The sequence below is a fragment of the Maniola jurtina genome, chromosome 17 (assembly GCF_905333055.1).
Source record: "Maniola jurtina chromosome 17, ilManJurt1.1, whole genome shotgun sequence".
NCBI classification, from domain to species: Eukaryota; Metazoa; Arthropoda; class Insecta; order Lepidoptera; family Nymphalidae; genus Maniola; species Maniola jurtina.
The window spans coordinates 4,682,389-4,697,000 of NC_060045.1; the positions used below are offsets into that span (position 1 = coordinate 4,682,389).

The window sequence follows — 14,612 nt, forward strand, 5'->3', positions numbered from 1 at the left end:
CAAATGTCGCCTCGACTTCGTCTTACACGCGTTTATCTTTTTAATTGCGCCCCCTTCTTGTTACTCGCTTGTTAGATTTATCGGGATCCCTTTATAGCTATTTTATTTTTAACTTATAAACGGACTTTTACAAAACCTTCCAAATGGGAACAATTTAGAATCGAACCGATCAGGAAAGTAAATTGTATTTTTCCATTAATTCCTGATTATTTATATTAAAGCTTATGCCCGAATCCCTATTTTACCCCCTTAGAGATTGAATTTTCAAAAATTCCTTGTTAATGGTTGTCTACGTCATAATATTATATCTGCATGCCCAGCCCGATCTGTATCAGTAGTTTGAGCTGTACGCTGATAGATCAGTCAGTCAGTCAATCATTTTTTTACATATTCAGATTCTCATTAGATGGTATATTTCTTGTTTAGATTCACTTTTTTACGTAGCATTTTATTAACCTCACCACAGAACCGACCAAGACAAAACTGGGGCAGACTTGTATCCTGTTAACAAATGAAGGCAAATTTGTATACCCAGAAAAGCATCCATGAGAAAATAGGAAGTTGTAATAATACACTTTCTTCGCGATAAAAGTGGCACGCAACACGTAGTTGGTTATTTCAATTTAATTCTTGCAAGGTTCCACCAAAAAGCGAGCTTCTTCATCAACAATATGAATCTGAAGAAGTTTTAACTTATATTAATACTTTTTACTTTTTGATCGAGATGTTTATTATCAAGACTTATCAGAATTCTCTACATATTCTGCCACGATTCACAATGTCAAAGATAAACACAAACACATAGCCTTAAAAGCATAAAAGTTAGCTTAAAATTCTTTAAAAGTTATATTAAGTCGAAAAATAATATTTAAAATGGCATAGAAAACTAATAATAAATTATTCATAGAAATATTATCTAAGATTCCTTTAAAACATGATTTTCAAAATGTTTTTTGTACTTTTTTTGCACACTGATGCTTCTACCTTAAACGACTTTAAAAACATATTGTTAAATTTAAAGAAATAATGGATACTGAGCACGATTTTATCACCCGAACCTTCAGGGAAAATAAATGTTCATCGTTGAGAAATAAATCCGATTTTAGTATCCTTGATGATGTAGAATTGACTGGTAAGGGCAAACATGGTGATCAGTCTACTGTACCTACTACAATCATCAATAATGATACTTACGAACGCTTTCAATATAAAATTGGATGCCAAACTCATGAAAATATATATGAAGTTAGACACGTACAAGTAGACAAACCTCAATTCTTAAAAGAACATGCTTTGGTTAAACAATGTCTTGAAGATATTCAAATAAAGAAGTCCCTGAAAATAGCCATCCCGACAAGTGAACCAGAAACTCTAAAAAATGGTTAGTAAGTTAGTAAGGAACAATATTTAGTATGAGTTATTGTCCAAATGCAATCGCGAAGGCCTAAGTAGGTAATCGCCAGGAATACCGGAATTGCTTAGCCAAAAGCTCAACGAATTTTTGACCCATCATCATAGTCTATTGTATAAAGTAATATAGTCAAATTTCTGGTGGAAATGCTCGTTTTATCAAAATAACCTGAAGTTAAAATTGTTTTTATTAGGATATCAAAAAGATAAGCCTTCACGCATGAACTGGAATGAATACCATCGTCTGGATGTAATTCACGATTTCTTGGACGATCTTGATTTTGATTATCCTTCAATATGTACTGTCGGAATCATTGGAACATCCCTGGAAGGCAGACAGTTGAAGGTAATCGGGATTTCCTCATAATTGGCTATACATTTTTTTCAATCATTATTGATAGGCACATGCTTGACCACAATCACATCTGATGGAAAGTGATAATGTGGCCTAAGATGCCACATGGCATGCGTTGATGCCTATTCACTCTTATTTAAAAGATTCCCGAATTGCAATAGATATAAAACACAGATCGCGAAAGAGTGAGGAACGATAACGCATAACGTTTCGTGCGTGTAGATGGAATTTCGACGGCATACCTAATATTACCTAAAGCTGTGATAGCCTAGTGGTTAGAACGTCCGCCTCCTAATCGGAGGTCGGGGGTTCGATCCCGGGCACGCACCACTAACTTTTCAGTTATGTGCGTTTTAAGCAATTAAATATCACTTACTTTAACGGTGAAGGAAAACATCGTGAGGAAACCTGCATGCCTGAGAGTTCTCCATGTTCTCAAAGGTGTGTGAAGTCTGCCAATCCGCATCGGGCCAGCGTGGCAGACTATGGCCTACACCCTTCTCATTCTGAGAGGAGACCCGTACTCAGTAGTGGGGCGGAAATGGGTTGATCATGCAATACCTAATATTATGGAAGCTCGCCCGATGTATTGTCGATCTGTCAACGCCTCATAAATACCTACTCAAAATATTAGATACTTTTCTGATTTTTGTGCTAAGTTATACAGATATTTTGTTTAAAAATTAAACTAACCTAAATTGTTAAGTATTAAAAAGAGGAGTGCCATCTCTTTTATAGTATTTCCTAAACTAAAATAACAGTCCGTAGTTTTAGTTTTGCTTAGGATTTGTGTAGAAATGGAATTAGACAACCCAAACGAATACTCAGTGTTTCGAACTCAATATCTGTTCTTACAATATCTTCTACGGAATAGGTAAAAGCTATGGAAATGATATATGATTCATACAATTCCATTTTGCTTTACTCTTCTGTCATTTCTGGATTAAAAAGGTTAGTCACAGACATTTTTCGCCAGGATACCTATTTTACTATACCTAGGTATTTTTGCTGAAGATTTTCCTTGTAATTCTAACTTCGCCAGGTTCTAAAGATATCAAATAGTGACGCAAGTAACAACGCAGTGTGGATGGACGCTGGCATACACGCACGCGAGTGGATCGCGCCAGCCGTAGCAACCTACATCGCGAACCATATCGCTCGCAACTTCTCAATCTTGCCACCTAGTCTCGCTAATAAGGATTGGTAATTATTTTTTTTTAATAAAGAATATTAGCCATGTTAAATGACTAATATTCCCCTTTCCTCTCCAACTAAGCGTCAAGCTTGTGCTAGGAGTAGGTACGACAATAGTGCAACGGGCGGGGTTTGAACCGTCGACCTTTCGGTTTTCAGTCCACTCCAAATTTTTGTTGATTGGTAATTTCTATCTGCAAGTTATGATACCATTCCTTTTTTAACCCCCCACCCAAAAAGAGGGGTGTTATAAAGACGTGTGTATTTGTGTATCTGTCTGTGGCATCGTGGCTCCTAAACTAATGAACCAAATTTAGTTTAGTTTTTTGTTTGAAAGGTGGCTTGATCGAAAGTGTTCTTAGCTATCATCCAATAAAATCGGTTCAGTCATTTGAAAGTTATCAGCTCTTTTCTAGTTATTGTAACCTTCACTTGTCGGGGGTGTTATAAATTTTTAATTTACACTTGTTTCCTAATATTTATGTGAATATTTCTTTTATTATTCTTATATTTGTTGATATTTTTGTTCAAGAATAAAAATAAATAGTAAACTAGGCATGGTTTTAAACGTGACTCGTGCAGGTACGCCCTTTTCCTTCCAACTAAACGTACAAATGTTTGGACAATAGTGCAATAGTTCAGCGGTAGATTTCAATCAACTGCTTTTGAATTACAGTAAGTGGGTACGCTCTATGAACTTTAAAGCTGATTTAAACCAAGATATATATTTATTTAGCTGCCCTTTAGTCTCTATACTCATATAAACTGGCAAAACATGTAAAATATTAGTACTTATAGAATTTTTTACATATTTAGTGAATCACATTTTTGTAAAAGTTTACTTTATTAGTATAGAATTAAGTAAACTTTTACAAAAATGTAATTCACTATTCATCAAATCATAATGACAAACCAAATAACTAATTACATATAGGCATCATTTTAATTTTTCAGATAATTACGCGAAATGTTTTAATACATGGCCCGTTAAGCTGTCCTTCAATTTATAGGTATTTTCACCCAGTTGTCAACCCCGACGGCTACGAACATTCGCATACAGGTGACCGTATGTGGAGGAAAAATAGAGCAAAGCACAAGGGTGTATGTGTGGGTGTCGACCTAAATAGGAATTTCAGGTAATAAGGATATTAAGTTACCCACGGTTATTCGATTCACAATCATATATTTAAAAAAGTCTATATTTCCCCTGCAATCTATTTAAACTATTCAATTCTAATTAAAATGTAATTTTTTATATGTAATTTTGTTGATCTTACTACTGTAGGAGTTTGAATTGATGCTACGCGCTACCTATTAACAGGTTGAAGAATAAAATCAATGCTTAGAGTTTAATCCACTTCCAATAAAGTTACCAATTTGGTGCATACGTATTTTTTTTAGCATCTAGGTACTTACTGCGTTTTCTGTTTGTTTTAGTTACGGTTGGGGAGGCAAAGAGTCGTCAAGCAACCCCGGAAATGCATTCTACAGAGGTCCTGAACCATTTTCAGAACCTGAATCAAGAGCTATAAGGGTATAAATACGAATAATCATTGTATTACCTTTAAGGTGCCCACGCACTTGAACGCGGCTGGAGAGAATATCGTGCGGGACGCTGCCGCGACGCGCAGTTCAGTTGCAGTTCAGTTCGAGTGCGTGGGCACCTTTAGATATGAGGCTTTGGCTATTGCCGTTACCACACTAGCGGTAAAAACGTGCCGCCAAGCGATTTAACGTTCCAGTACGATGCCGTGCAGAAACGGAATAGTGATATGGATTAAGTGAAATTAACTGTCATTCCCTTTCCAAGTTAGATAACAATCACAACTAGACTACCAAGGACTAGCTCACTGACCTCTATTATCTAAAACAAGTACGCTGGCCCTGCGATTGCCGACCTATTTTTGAAACAATTTAATTTTCTCTATTTTGTCACTAATAGCAGCAGCAAGCTCATGTGAACGTATTTGTAACTAAATGTCAGTGATGACATATCTCAACTTAGTGTGAACACGAAGACTATTTTATACAAAATGTCAATTTTTAATTCCTGGTATAATCGGTACGAAATATATGGCACACCTCTTCCAGCGTACCTGTATGTTCATTTCAGTACGCTAACTTGCCATTAAATAAAAGTGAAAAAAGATTACTAACTAGGTAGTTTTGTTAGGTACATCAGTAATTATTATTAGAGAACCTTTTTATATGTAGTTGTTTAATGATTTCTTTTAACCGAACAGTTTTACAACATAAATAACGCGGTGCACATCAAATAAAGGCGTGTAGCAAATAATAATATCCATTACACGCTTTAATGTAAAGCTGTAATGTGCTGTTGATGCCGAAATCGTGACATCGGCGCTGCACGCGGAGATTAAACTGCAAACAGGTTTTAGTAGTAAATCAATTTCGCTGCAGCGATTTTATACCGTTGCGTTGAGTTTAATTGTTTTATTATGTAATTGTACATAATTGGTTACTCCTTTGAACATTTTTCAGGCAATATAATACGTCATATAAAAAATTGGGGAACCAGAGAGAGGCAGGGATTGAACCTGCATCTCTCTGGCTCTCGCGGCTTTAGTATCTTACGTTTTGACGACCGAACCTTCTCTGCTGATTACGAAACTTTCGATAATATAATATGTATTTTTTAAAGATATGATTACCTTGATAAGAATTTTCAATAAGTGCTTCAAAAGAGGTCCGAAAAATAATGCCACAAAATTAGGCGGACGAACTACTAATTTTGTGGCAGATCGGACTAGGGAGGACAGTAGGGACTAGGGAGGTCGGAGGTTCGTTCCGGGCATGCACCTTAACTTTTCGGAGTTATGTGCGTTTCAAAGAATTAAATTGCTTTAACGGTGAAGAAAAACATTCTGAAAAAACCAGCATGTCTGAGAGTTCTCCATAATGTCCTCAAAGGTGTGTGAAGTCTGCTAATCCGCACTATGGCAAGCCTTTCTCATTCCAAGAGGAGACCTGTTGTGTGAAAAAAATTTATTAATATCTATCCCCCATTTTACTTTTCAACATGATGATGTATGTACCTACCTACTTAAAAATCTATGTATTTTTCAGGACTTCATTCTGAACTCCGGTATTCCATTCAAAGTTTACATCACCCTACATAGTTACGGGCAAGTCATCCTTTTTCCTTTCGCCTATAGAGACGAACCCTGCCCTGACTACGTGCGATTACTAGAAGGCGCTACTGTCATGTCTAAGGTAAGATTTTCATTCACACACAATTAAATAATGGTAAGTGGGTATTCCGTACCTACTGTATAATAAAAAAAAAGAATACCCGGCTGAGTTTGTTGTGGGCTCTTCTCAGACTTTGGCGCGTTTGGAGCCCTCGTAGCTTTAGTTTTAAGTTACGTAATTAATTATCACCACTATATCGTACTTTAACCATTTCGACCATCAAAAGGTGCACAAATTGTATATACTTTGAATAAATGATTTTGACTTTGACTTTGTTGCTTTAGTCACGGGGTCAGACTAGATGCAATTAAAAAAAAAAACTCCTTGTTTCTCTATGTGATCCAAAAGACTGACAGCTGACTGAAGGTACCGATGAACTGAAGAAGTCGTCAAAAAAGACAGTAAAAATAAATCCAATGTCAATTATTAAATTGGCAAAAACATGACTGTGCCATAGAAAGCAAGTAATTTGAATGATTGTTAAGTAATAGAAACCTGTACACTATTTCATCATCACCCAATGCAACGTTTGATTACTTTCAGGCTATTTTTGAAACCAATGGCAATACCTATAAAGTGGGCATCTCAAGAGATGTAATGTATGGTGCAGCTGGTACTAGCAATGATTGGAGCTATGGCGAAGCCGGGATTCCTTACTGCTATCTCATAGAGCTTAGAAGTAAAAGGCACAAGTTTATGTTACCGAAGGATGAAATAGAAGAAACCGGTAACGAAATATTGAACAGTGTCAAAGCTTTGATGGAGTTTATTGATTCCAAGGAAACAAAGATGACACGAGACAAAGTGATAAAGGATAATTTATAAATTAGGTGAGTAGGTAATCAGGTTACTATAATGATCTCAGGCATAGTTTTTACTGAAGTGGCGAGTGGTGTAGGCGTGAAGCAGTCAATAATATCCATCGTTTCTCTTTTACGCAAAAACTGCAAAACGGATTTGGCTGAAATTCGGAGTGAAAATTGACCATACTCAAGCTACTTTTATCCCGGAAAATCAAAGAGTTCCTATGGGATTTTGAAAAACCTAAATCCACGCGGACAAAGTAGCGGGCGTCAGCTAGTATTACTATAAACGTGTTAATTTAAAGATATACGAATACCACTGCCGCAATTTGTTGTTGCATCAGGTTATTCTAATGCTAAAATATTATGAGCTTGTCATAATATAGAATGCTTCAAAGCAATCACATTCGTTACTGTCCGGCCCGCTGCAGTTTGCTTTGGATTTAGCTGAGCGATGCGTTACTGATGCTAATTCGCGGTTGAATAACTACCTATTAACTAAACTAAACCTAAAATTATGTTATTTGGGACAAAAGATATTCAGATATTGTACCTAAATGTCTCCTTCACAATTTCTAAACTAAACTGAAATGACAGATCTGTATCTCTCGCTATCCTATCCTATCTTAACGTTGCTTTAAACGCACATAGCTCCAGAAAGTTAGAGCGAGTGCCCGGGATTGAACCCCCGACCCCGCGAACAAAAGGTAAGAGTCATAACCACTAAGCTATCACGGCCTTTTTTATTTATTTATGGTATTCAGCTAAATACCATACAACCCACTTACTACAAAAAGTGTGAGTACCACATTGCGATTATTATTTGGCTGAATTTAAGATATTCTTGCTGCAACAGTTCATTTTAGCCAAAAGTGAGATAATCTTGATGCACTCAGATTTAAAAGAGAGTGTGTAATGTTTGGCGAAGGTACTTTTAACATGGACTCCACAAGTTAGCGTTTAGCAGATATGCGTACGTTGGAGGTACACGCTTACGCTACTCTATCCCACACATTTTGTTTCTCAGAAAGTACCTAAGTAACGTCTGGCGATCCTTGAATCTTGCTCTGTAAGCTAAAAAGAATCTGTTTCATTTTCTATTAGACTTCGTAATAAAGTCAATGTCATATCAGGTCAAAATAGCTTTATGGGTCAAAATAGACAATAGACAAAATCTTTGACAATTTGTTATCACAAAATTCCGGTTATTTTTTTCCTTACAACAAAATAAAATGCTTAGATTAAAATAAGATATAATTAACGAATTAACTAACGATTAATTAACGAATATTTAATGAACAAAGTAGCACTAACGCACAACAATACACAAGTATGGGAATTAAGATTCACTAATGACGCGCAAAGATATTTTGTTAAATCACTCGATACTTTGGGAGGTAATAATTTTTACTAAATCTTGAGTATTTTGGCTGACTAGTCACCCGAAATCCTTTGTTAGAGGTAGCTTCTAGCACAAGAGCTATATTATCTCTTTCTCGATTCTCTTCAGTCAAATTGTTATGGTACCGTTAGGTCAAAAATTAACATACTTAAATATTATGGAGATTGGAGGTGTCATAGTGTATTTGAATTTTTCTATGTAGTTCGCCATGCTAGTTCTTTATCTGCACTGAAAAGGAAGAACCTAGTTAAGGATTTAGAACGGACCATTAGACGTTCACTATTGGACGTAGCTCGCCTGCAAGGATATGCTTATAACGTTTAGCAAAAAGAATTTGTCAGTCTATTACGGTCATCCGTCCAACTAGTGGAGAAAATTATGAATGAATGAAAACATGGAATAGAGTTTTATTGTACACCACTAAAGAAAACCAACACAGGAAAAACTTACTTAATAGAGCAAGCAAAGGAGAAGGTACAATTTGGCAGTCTTATCGCTGCATACCGATCTCTACTAGGCAATCAAAGGCGCATAAGACACGTACGAGGCGTAAAACAAGATCACACAAGAAGTAGACAGGAGAATGATCAGCGTAGCCTCGATAGCTCAACAGTTGAGGAGCGGACTGAATTCCGAAGGTCGGCGGTTCAAACCCCACCCGTTGCACTATTGTCGTACCCACTCCTGGCACAAGCTTTACGCTTGATTGGAGGGGAAAGGGGAGTATTAGTCATGATTAGCATGGTTAATATTCTTTAAAAAAAATTATAATGTCCTTTTCAGCGATTAACATCTGGAAGGAGGAGCTCAGCACCATGGACATCATGGTGGAAGGTCCACGATCCGCCCAAGTTGCGGGCATGCTGCACGAAAGGGACATTCCGTATTCCATAGCTATCGGAGACGTAGATCCGATGATTAAGAGGGAACAGGGGAACAGCTTTATTAGGAGGAACTCTGCATTGCGTAAGTTTTTATAGGTTAAGACACCGTTCAAACGGCATAAGCACCTCTCTTAAAGTAAAGCATGACACTGATAATACAGTTGATGCTACAAGAAAGAATTCTGATCTTGAACCTGCGCAGTGAATGATTTATCAATCTATTTGGTGGTTGGTATGTAGTTAGGGATAATGCTGGAGGTTCCTTTTCTGCTGCGTGATTAGTTAGTCCATTTCTCCCTTTCGTTTCCTATCAGTCTTAAACAACAGTACTTATATGCACGTTCAGATTTTTTTACTTAAATTCAACTGTGACTAGAGTACGATGCCATACTTGACAGTTTTTAAGCCGAATCATCAATCGATTATTATTTATTTATTGTACTTAGATGAACTAGTAATCGCTTGCCTAATTTTTCTTAGCATTCTTAATTTTAATTAAATGACGTTGTTATAATAATGATTCTATTTAACTTGTTAATTATTAACTAAAGAGTTACACTTGCATTGACATTATTAAATTAATTGAATCAATAAATGAAATATGAATTAGTTAATGATTGAATGAAACAGAATTGTAATTCGTTGATAAATAATGAACTGAGCGTTTAATATTAAAAGTATAAATATATAATGTATGAGAAATTAATATCATTATCATAATAATGCTTGTGTTTGAAGGCCGTACAATGGATTGGAAGGGCTACCACCGTTTGGACGTGATATATTCCTTTATGGACGACCTGGCTGCTGGGTATCCGTATTTGTGTTCTGTTCATGTCATTGGTCACTCAGTTGAAGGTAGGGACCTAAAGGTAAGGAACCCTGTCAATGTATTTTTAAACTTTTTTCAATTAATTACTACTACAGCTTCATAAATTCAAATAATAACCAAATTTTACATGTACAGACAAAGGCCGTAAGTCGTTTAGCACTTTAATGGTCATAATATTCGTGTGGCACGGATATGTGTGCGTTAGGCGTGTGTGGCGTGTCTCTAGAAAAAGGTTATAAGTGCGACAGGTTTTTGATGCAATAGTTTCGCGGAATTGCTACTCGAATTCTGACGCCAACTGTACCTACCCATATCCGCAATTTTATCGCTTCTGGCTTAGCTGAGAAGTGAATGTGTGACTCATTTTCTAATCTTAGTTCAGGGTAACAAAGGCGAATCTCATACATAGATAAAAAAAAAAGTGAACACTAAATCGTATACTTTGTAAGTGTGACAGGCATACGCGTAGCGTAGCATCACAGATTAAGTAGGTACATTAGATATTGTGCGGTGTTTATGCAACTTTGGGTAAAACGACACAGTCCGAGTGCGTTCCTAGTAGATATATCCTATAGAAGTTTCTAGTCTATAGTTCTAGAATGTAGAAGTTGTTGAAGGATTATTATAAAGAAAAATGTATTTTTATCGCCTAGATGTTGAAGATATCAAACGGTGAGAGTGGTAACCAGGGCGTGTGGATAGATGGATCGATTCACCCCCGCGAGTGGATCAGTACGGCCGTAGTGACTTACCTCGCCAACCACCTAGTGAGGAACTACCATGAGCTACCAGACTCCGTGACGAATAAAGATTGGTGAGACAAGTTTATCCAAAAAAAATTAAGTACACCGCCTCGCGTGGGGCTCGTTAAGTATTATTGTACTAGCTGAAGTTCCCCGACTTCGTTTCGTCGTTTTTTTTAAATCCCATCAAAACTCTTTAATTTTCCGAAATAAAAAAATAGCCTAAGTCACTTTCTAGGTCGTTAGCTATAAGTAATCTCTGGAACTACTTAACTAATTTTGAAAATTCTTTCACCAGTAGAAAGTTACATTATTCCTGAGTGACAGACTAAATTTTACTTTCAAAAAAAATAGAGATTCCTACGAAAAATGTAATATGCTACCCGTGCGAAGTCGGGTACCTAGTATGTTTATAAAGATACAACGAAGAACACCTACCACGGAACTTATTTCTATTTATACTGAAATTTTTGTTTCATTGTTGTAGGTACATACTCCCAGTGTTGAACCCAGACGGTTACGAGTACACGCACACACACGACCGTATGTGGCGTAAAAACAGAGCACGTTATGGGGAATGCGTGGGTGTTGACTTGAATAGAAATTTCAGGTAGGTAACTTTTGAACGTTTTCATTTTGGCTGGCAACGACACCTTCACCGGCATGGCGATGATACAGCAATAGTGAAAGTATGGAATGTTTGAAAATATAATTTTGTGTGTAGGTAATCATCGCCATATAAAAATTAGGAGTTTCCGCTATTGCCGTACCCGTCGCTATGCCAGTGGCAGTATGTGTCTTTACCGGCCAATGTGTAAATTACTTATACGCCCAATACATTAAGACAGAACTTTTTTCAGTAATAAAATAGCGATCAGACGAGTAGTCGGGTCACCTGATGTTAAGTGATTACCGCCGCCCGCACGAACATTTGCAGCACCAGAGGTACCGCCGATGCGTTGCCGCCTCTTCAGGAATTTATTAGTCCACCCATGTTTTAGTCTAGCAGGAACACCGCAGATGGGAGTTGATTCTACAGTTTGCACGTACGTGGAAAAAAGGATCTGGCACAACGGGCGGTCGAAGTGCACCAGGCACCCAGGCAACTTAAAATCTCTGAAAACGACCACTCTTATCTCAAATCCATGGGTTTGGAAACTGCAAGAATTGCGTGTAGATTATTTCTACAACTCAGTTCCCCACTAAAATTATTTTGAGAACGTCCACCCATACGACGCGAAGCCAGAGCGGATTACCTAGTTTATGTTATAAAAGTAAATTATTGTGGTTTTTTTTTCAAATGTCTGTCTGACTTGTTTCAGTTACGGTTGGGGTGAAAAGGGCGAGGAAGGCTCATCGGAGGACCCCGGCAATATATTTTTCAGGGGTCCTCAGCCATTTTCAGAGCCGGAAACAGCGGCTGTTAAAGTAAGAGATGTTTGATTCAGGATTTTTTTTTTGCTGTGCAGATTAAAGCAATGACAATGCTTTAATATATTTACTTGTTTTAAGAGAACTAACGCTAACCAATTTAGATTTTTTTACAACCCAGATAATAATAATAATAATTAGAGTTAAATAGTGTATCTCAAAAACTTCACCTAAAATAGCTACAAAGAACGATGAAGTTAGGTTTGCACTCGCCAGTGTAAGCGACTTTGAACGTAGCTTTGTCTTGCACTGTTTTTTTTTTCTTTTTGAGATGTACACTATTTAACTCTAATTATTAACTTGATTGTAAAAAAAAAAACTAAATTGGCTAGTGTTAGTTCTCCTACAGCTTTCGCTAATCTGTAGACGCAAGATCCTATTGATCATTTTATTTCAGCGTATAATACTTGAATCGGGGAAGAATTTCAAAGTGTTCCTATCGTTGCACAGCTATGGTGAAGTGATCATTTTCCCATGGGGCTATACGGGAGACCCCTGTCCCGATTATGTAGAGCTACTGGAAGGAGGCACTGCCATGGCCAAGGTAAAGTTTTAATCCTAATGACTCCGTTTTAATGCTTTATATTTAGGTAACGTTATTTGCAATAATATTCGTTTAGCTTAAAGACCACGGCTCTGAACAATTTGTATCTAATTACTATCTGTGTATAAGTATATTGTCTAAATATTTTTAAATAGCTAATGGCTGACTACACTAATTTCACAGATATGGATTTAATTTCAAATTTCAAGGATCCAAACCTCGCAACGTGATTCGAATCCTGCCTCTTTAAAATTTCCCTTAGATTGTTGTAAAACACTAGTAAAATTATAATTATTATTTTTGTCTAAGAAGGAAGATTCATACTAAATAGCGAAGGTTGTACCCTTCGCTATTTAGTATGAATCTTCCTAATAACACAATTACCAATCATTTTGCTGAGTTTTCGAACCTAGCATTTTCCTTACTTTCTTCCTGTTCTCTCATGACGTGTGTACTAAAATCCTAGATTTCCTAAAATGTGCTTTTGCCTTGTAAACGGACTACTAGTAAAAATTCGTGGCTACAAAATAGCGTTCAGAATTTTTTTTTAACAATTCCATTTAGTATATCAGACAGAGTGGAACTAAGATTATTAAAAAAAAACAGTCATTGAATGACGTATTAACTTCACAGGCTATCTTCGAGAACAGTAATCGCACCTACAAAGTCGGCAGCACAAAGGATCTCATGTACTACGCAGCTGGAACAAGCGTAGATTGGAGTTACGCTGTTGCCAGCATCCCCTATTCGTACATGATCGAACTAAGAGGCAAGAAACACAGGTTTTTACTGCCCAAAGAAGAGATAGTCTCTACTGCGTTTGAAGTTGTGAGTGGGGTCTTAAGACTTATGGATTTTGTGGACAGAAAATGCAGAAGTTCACACTCGTGCGTGTGTTCTAAATGATACAAATTGAAACAAGTTAGGTCGTTTGGAAGGACAAACCTAGTTCATCGGTTACCAAAGAATGTGTTTCTACTGAAAACGAATTATGGAAGAATTGAGGTTTTTGAGTGTCGAAGACAAAATAATGCAGTACCCAGTCGTAGTTGGAAGATATCTACCACATAATGCTAAATAGGAACAAACCCAGTAAACCGTCAAGACTTTAGCTAATTACATGAAAATTTAAGGATAGTAGAGAATTCTTAACACGCTATTTATGATTTGTATTCTATTTTTCATAATTTAAACCATGTCATCAACCCGAACTATATAGGTAGTGTTACCAATAAATGTAATTGAAAATTGAAATAAATTATTTAATGCTGTTTTTGGTGTATGTTATTTTTTTACACAAAAGTACAGCCTATAATTTAGAATTAATAGAGCTTGCTAGGTATTCACACACCTCCGACTTATGATAAAAACCAATAATATGATTATAGAATGATTGTATGAATTATAATTTAATTATTTTCAATTTGCAATAAATTAATTAAAACACTCAAACAGTAATAAAAGTATGCAGCGTTTATTTTGTTCATTATGAACGTAAAGGCCATACGTTTCGCTGCGGTCACGAATAATATGGATGCAATCCAAAAATGTATCCTCCCACCACGACATCAAACGAGCTCCAATACGCCGGTTTATTGTTTCACATCACTGCTTGCCAAAAGTTTAATTTCGATAATATTTATTTTACAAATTTCCATACCGTTTATTTATGTCCGACCCATTTAAAACTGTAATAGCTCCAGCGGTTAGAGTACGTGCGTCGGTATGTAATGGTAGCAATTTCGTATTCGGAACATCGAAAAATTAAAGTTAAATCACTAATTTTCGTGAGTAATCAATA

The 14,612-nt window shown here is 36.5% G+C and overlaps 1 protein-coding gene across 1 annotated transcript; it reads left to right on the top strand.

Annotated features, from left to right (window-relative positions):
* Window positions 1-862: 862 nt before the first annotated feature.
* Window positions 863-14,002, top strand: LOC123874017 (carboxypeptidase D-like). The gene is made up of 15 exons (XM_045919161.1): window positions 863-1,381; window positions 1,605-1,756; window positions 2,808-2,968; window positions 3,970-4,095; window positions 4,397-4,493; window positions 6,047-6,193; window positions 6,716-6,994; window positions 8,255-8,372; window positions 9,161-9,343; window positions 10,000-10,133; window positions 10,747-10,907; window positions 11,324-11,446; window positions 12,159-12,264; window positions 12,665-12,811; window positions 13,445-14,002. Exons 1-15 carry the CDS (start codon window positions 1,027-1,029, stop codon window positions 13,715-13,717), a joined length of 2,562 nt encoding a protein of 853 aa, XP_045775117.1. The 5' UTR covers window positions 863-1,026; the 3' UTR covers window positions 13,718-14,002.
* Window positions 14,003-14,612: the final 610 nt, after the last annotated feature.

Bases quoted from the DNA above. Each gene is read 5' to 3' on its own strand.
- LOC123874017 (XM_045919161.1), top strand. From the start codon at position 1,027: ATGGATACTGAGCACGATTTTATCACCCGAACCTTCAGGGAAAATAAA. The intron at 11,447-12,158 runs GTAGGTAACTTT...GACTTGTTTCAG, and splicing joins GACTTGAATAGAAATTTCAG to TTACGGTTGGGGTGAAAAGG. The intron at 12,265-12,664 runs GTAAGAGATGTT...ATTTTATTTCAG, and splicing joins CGGAAACAGCGGCTGTTAAA to CGTATAATACTTGAATCGGG.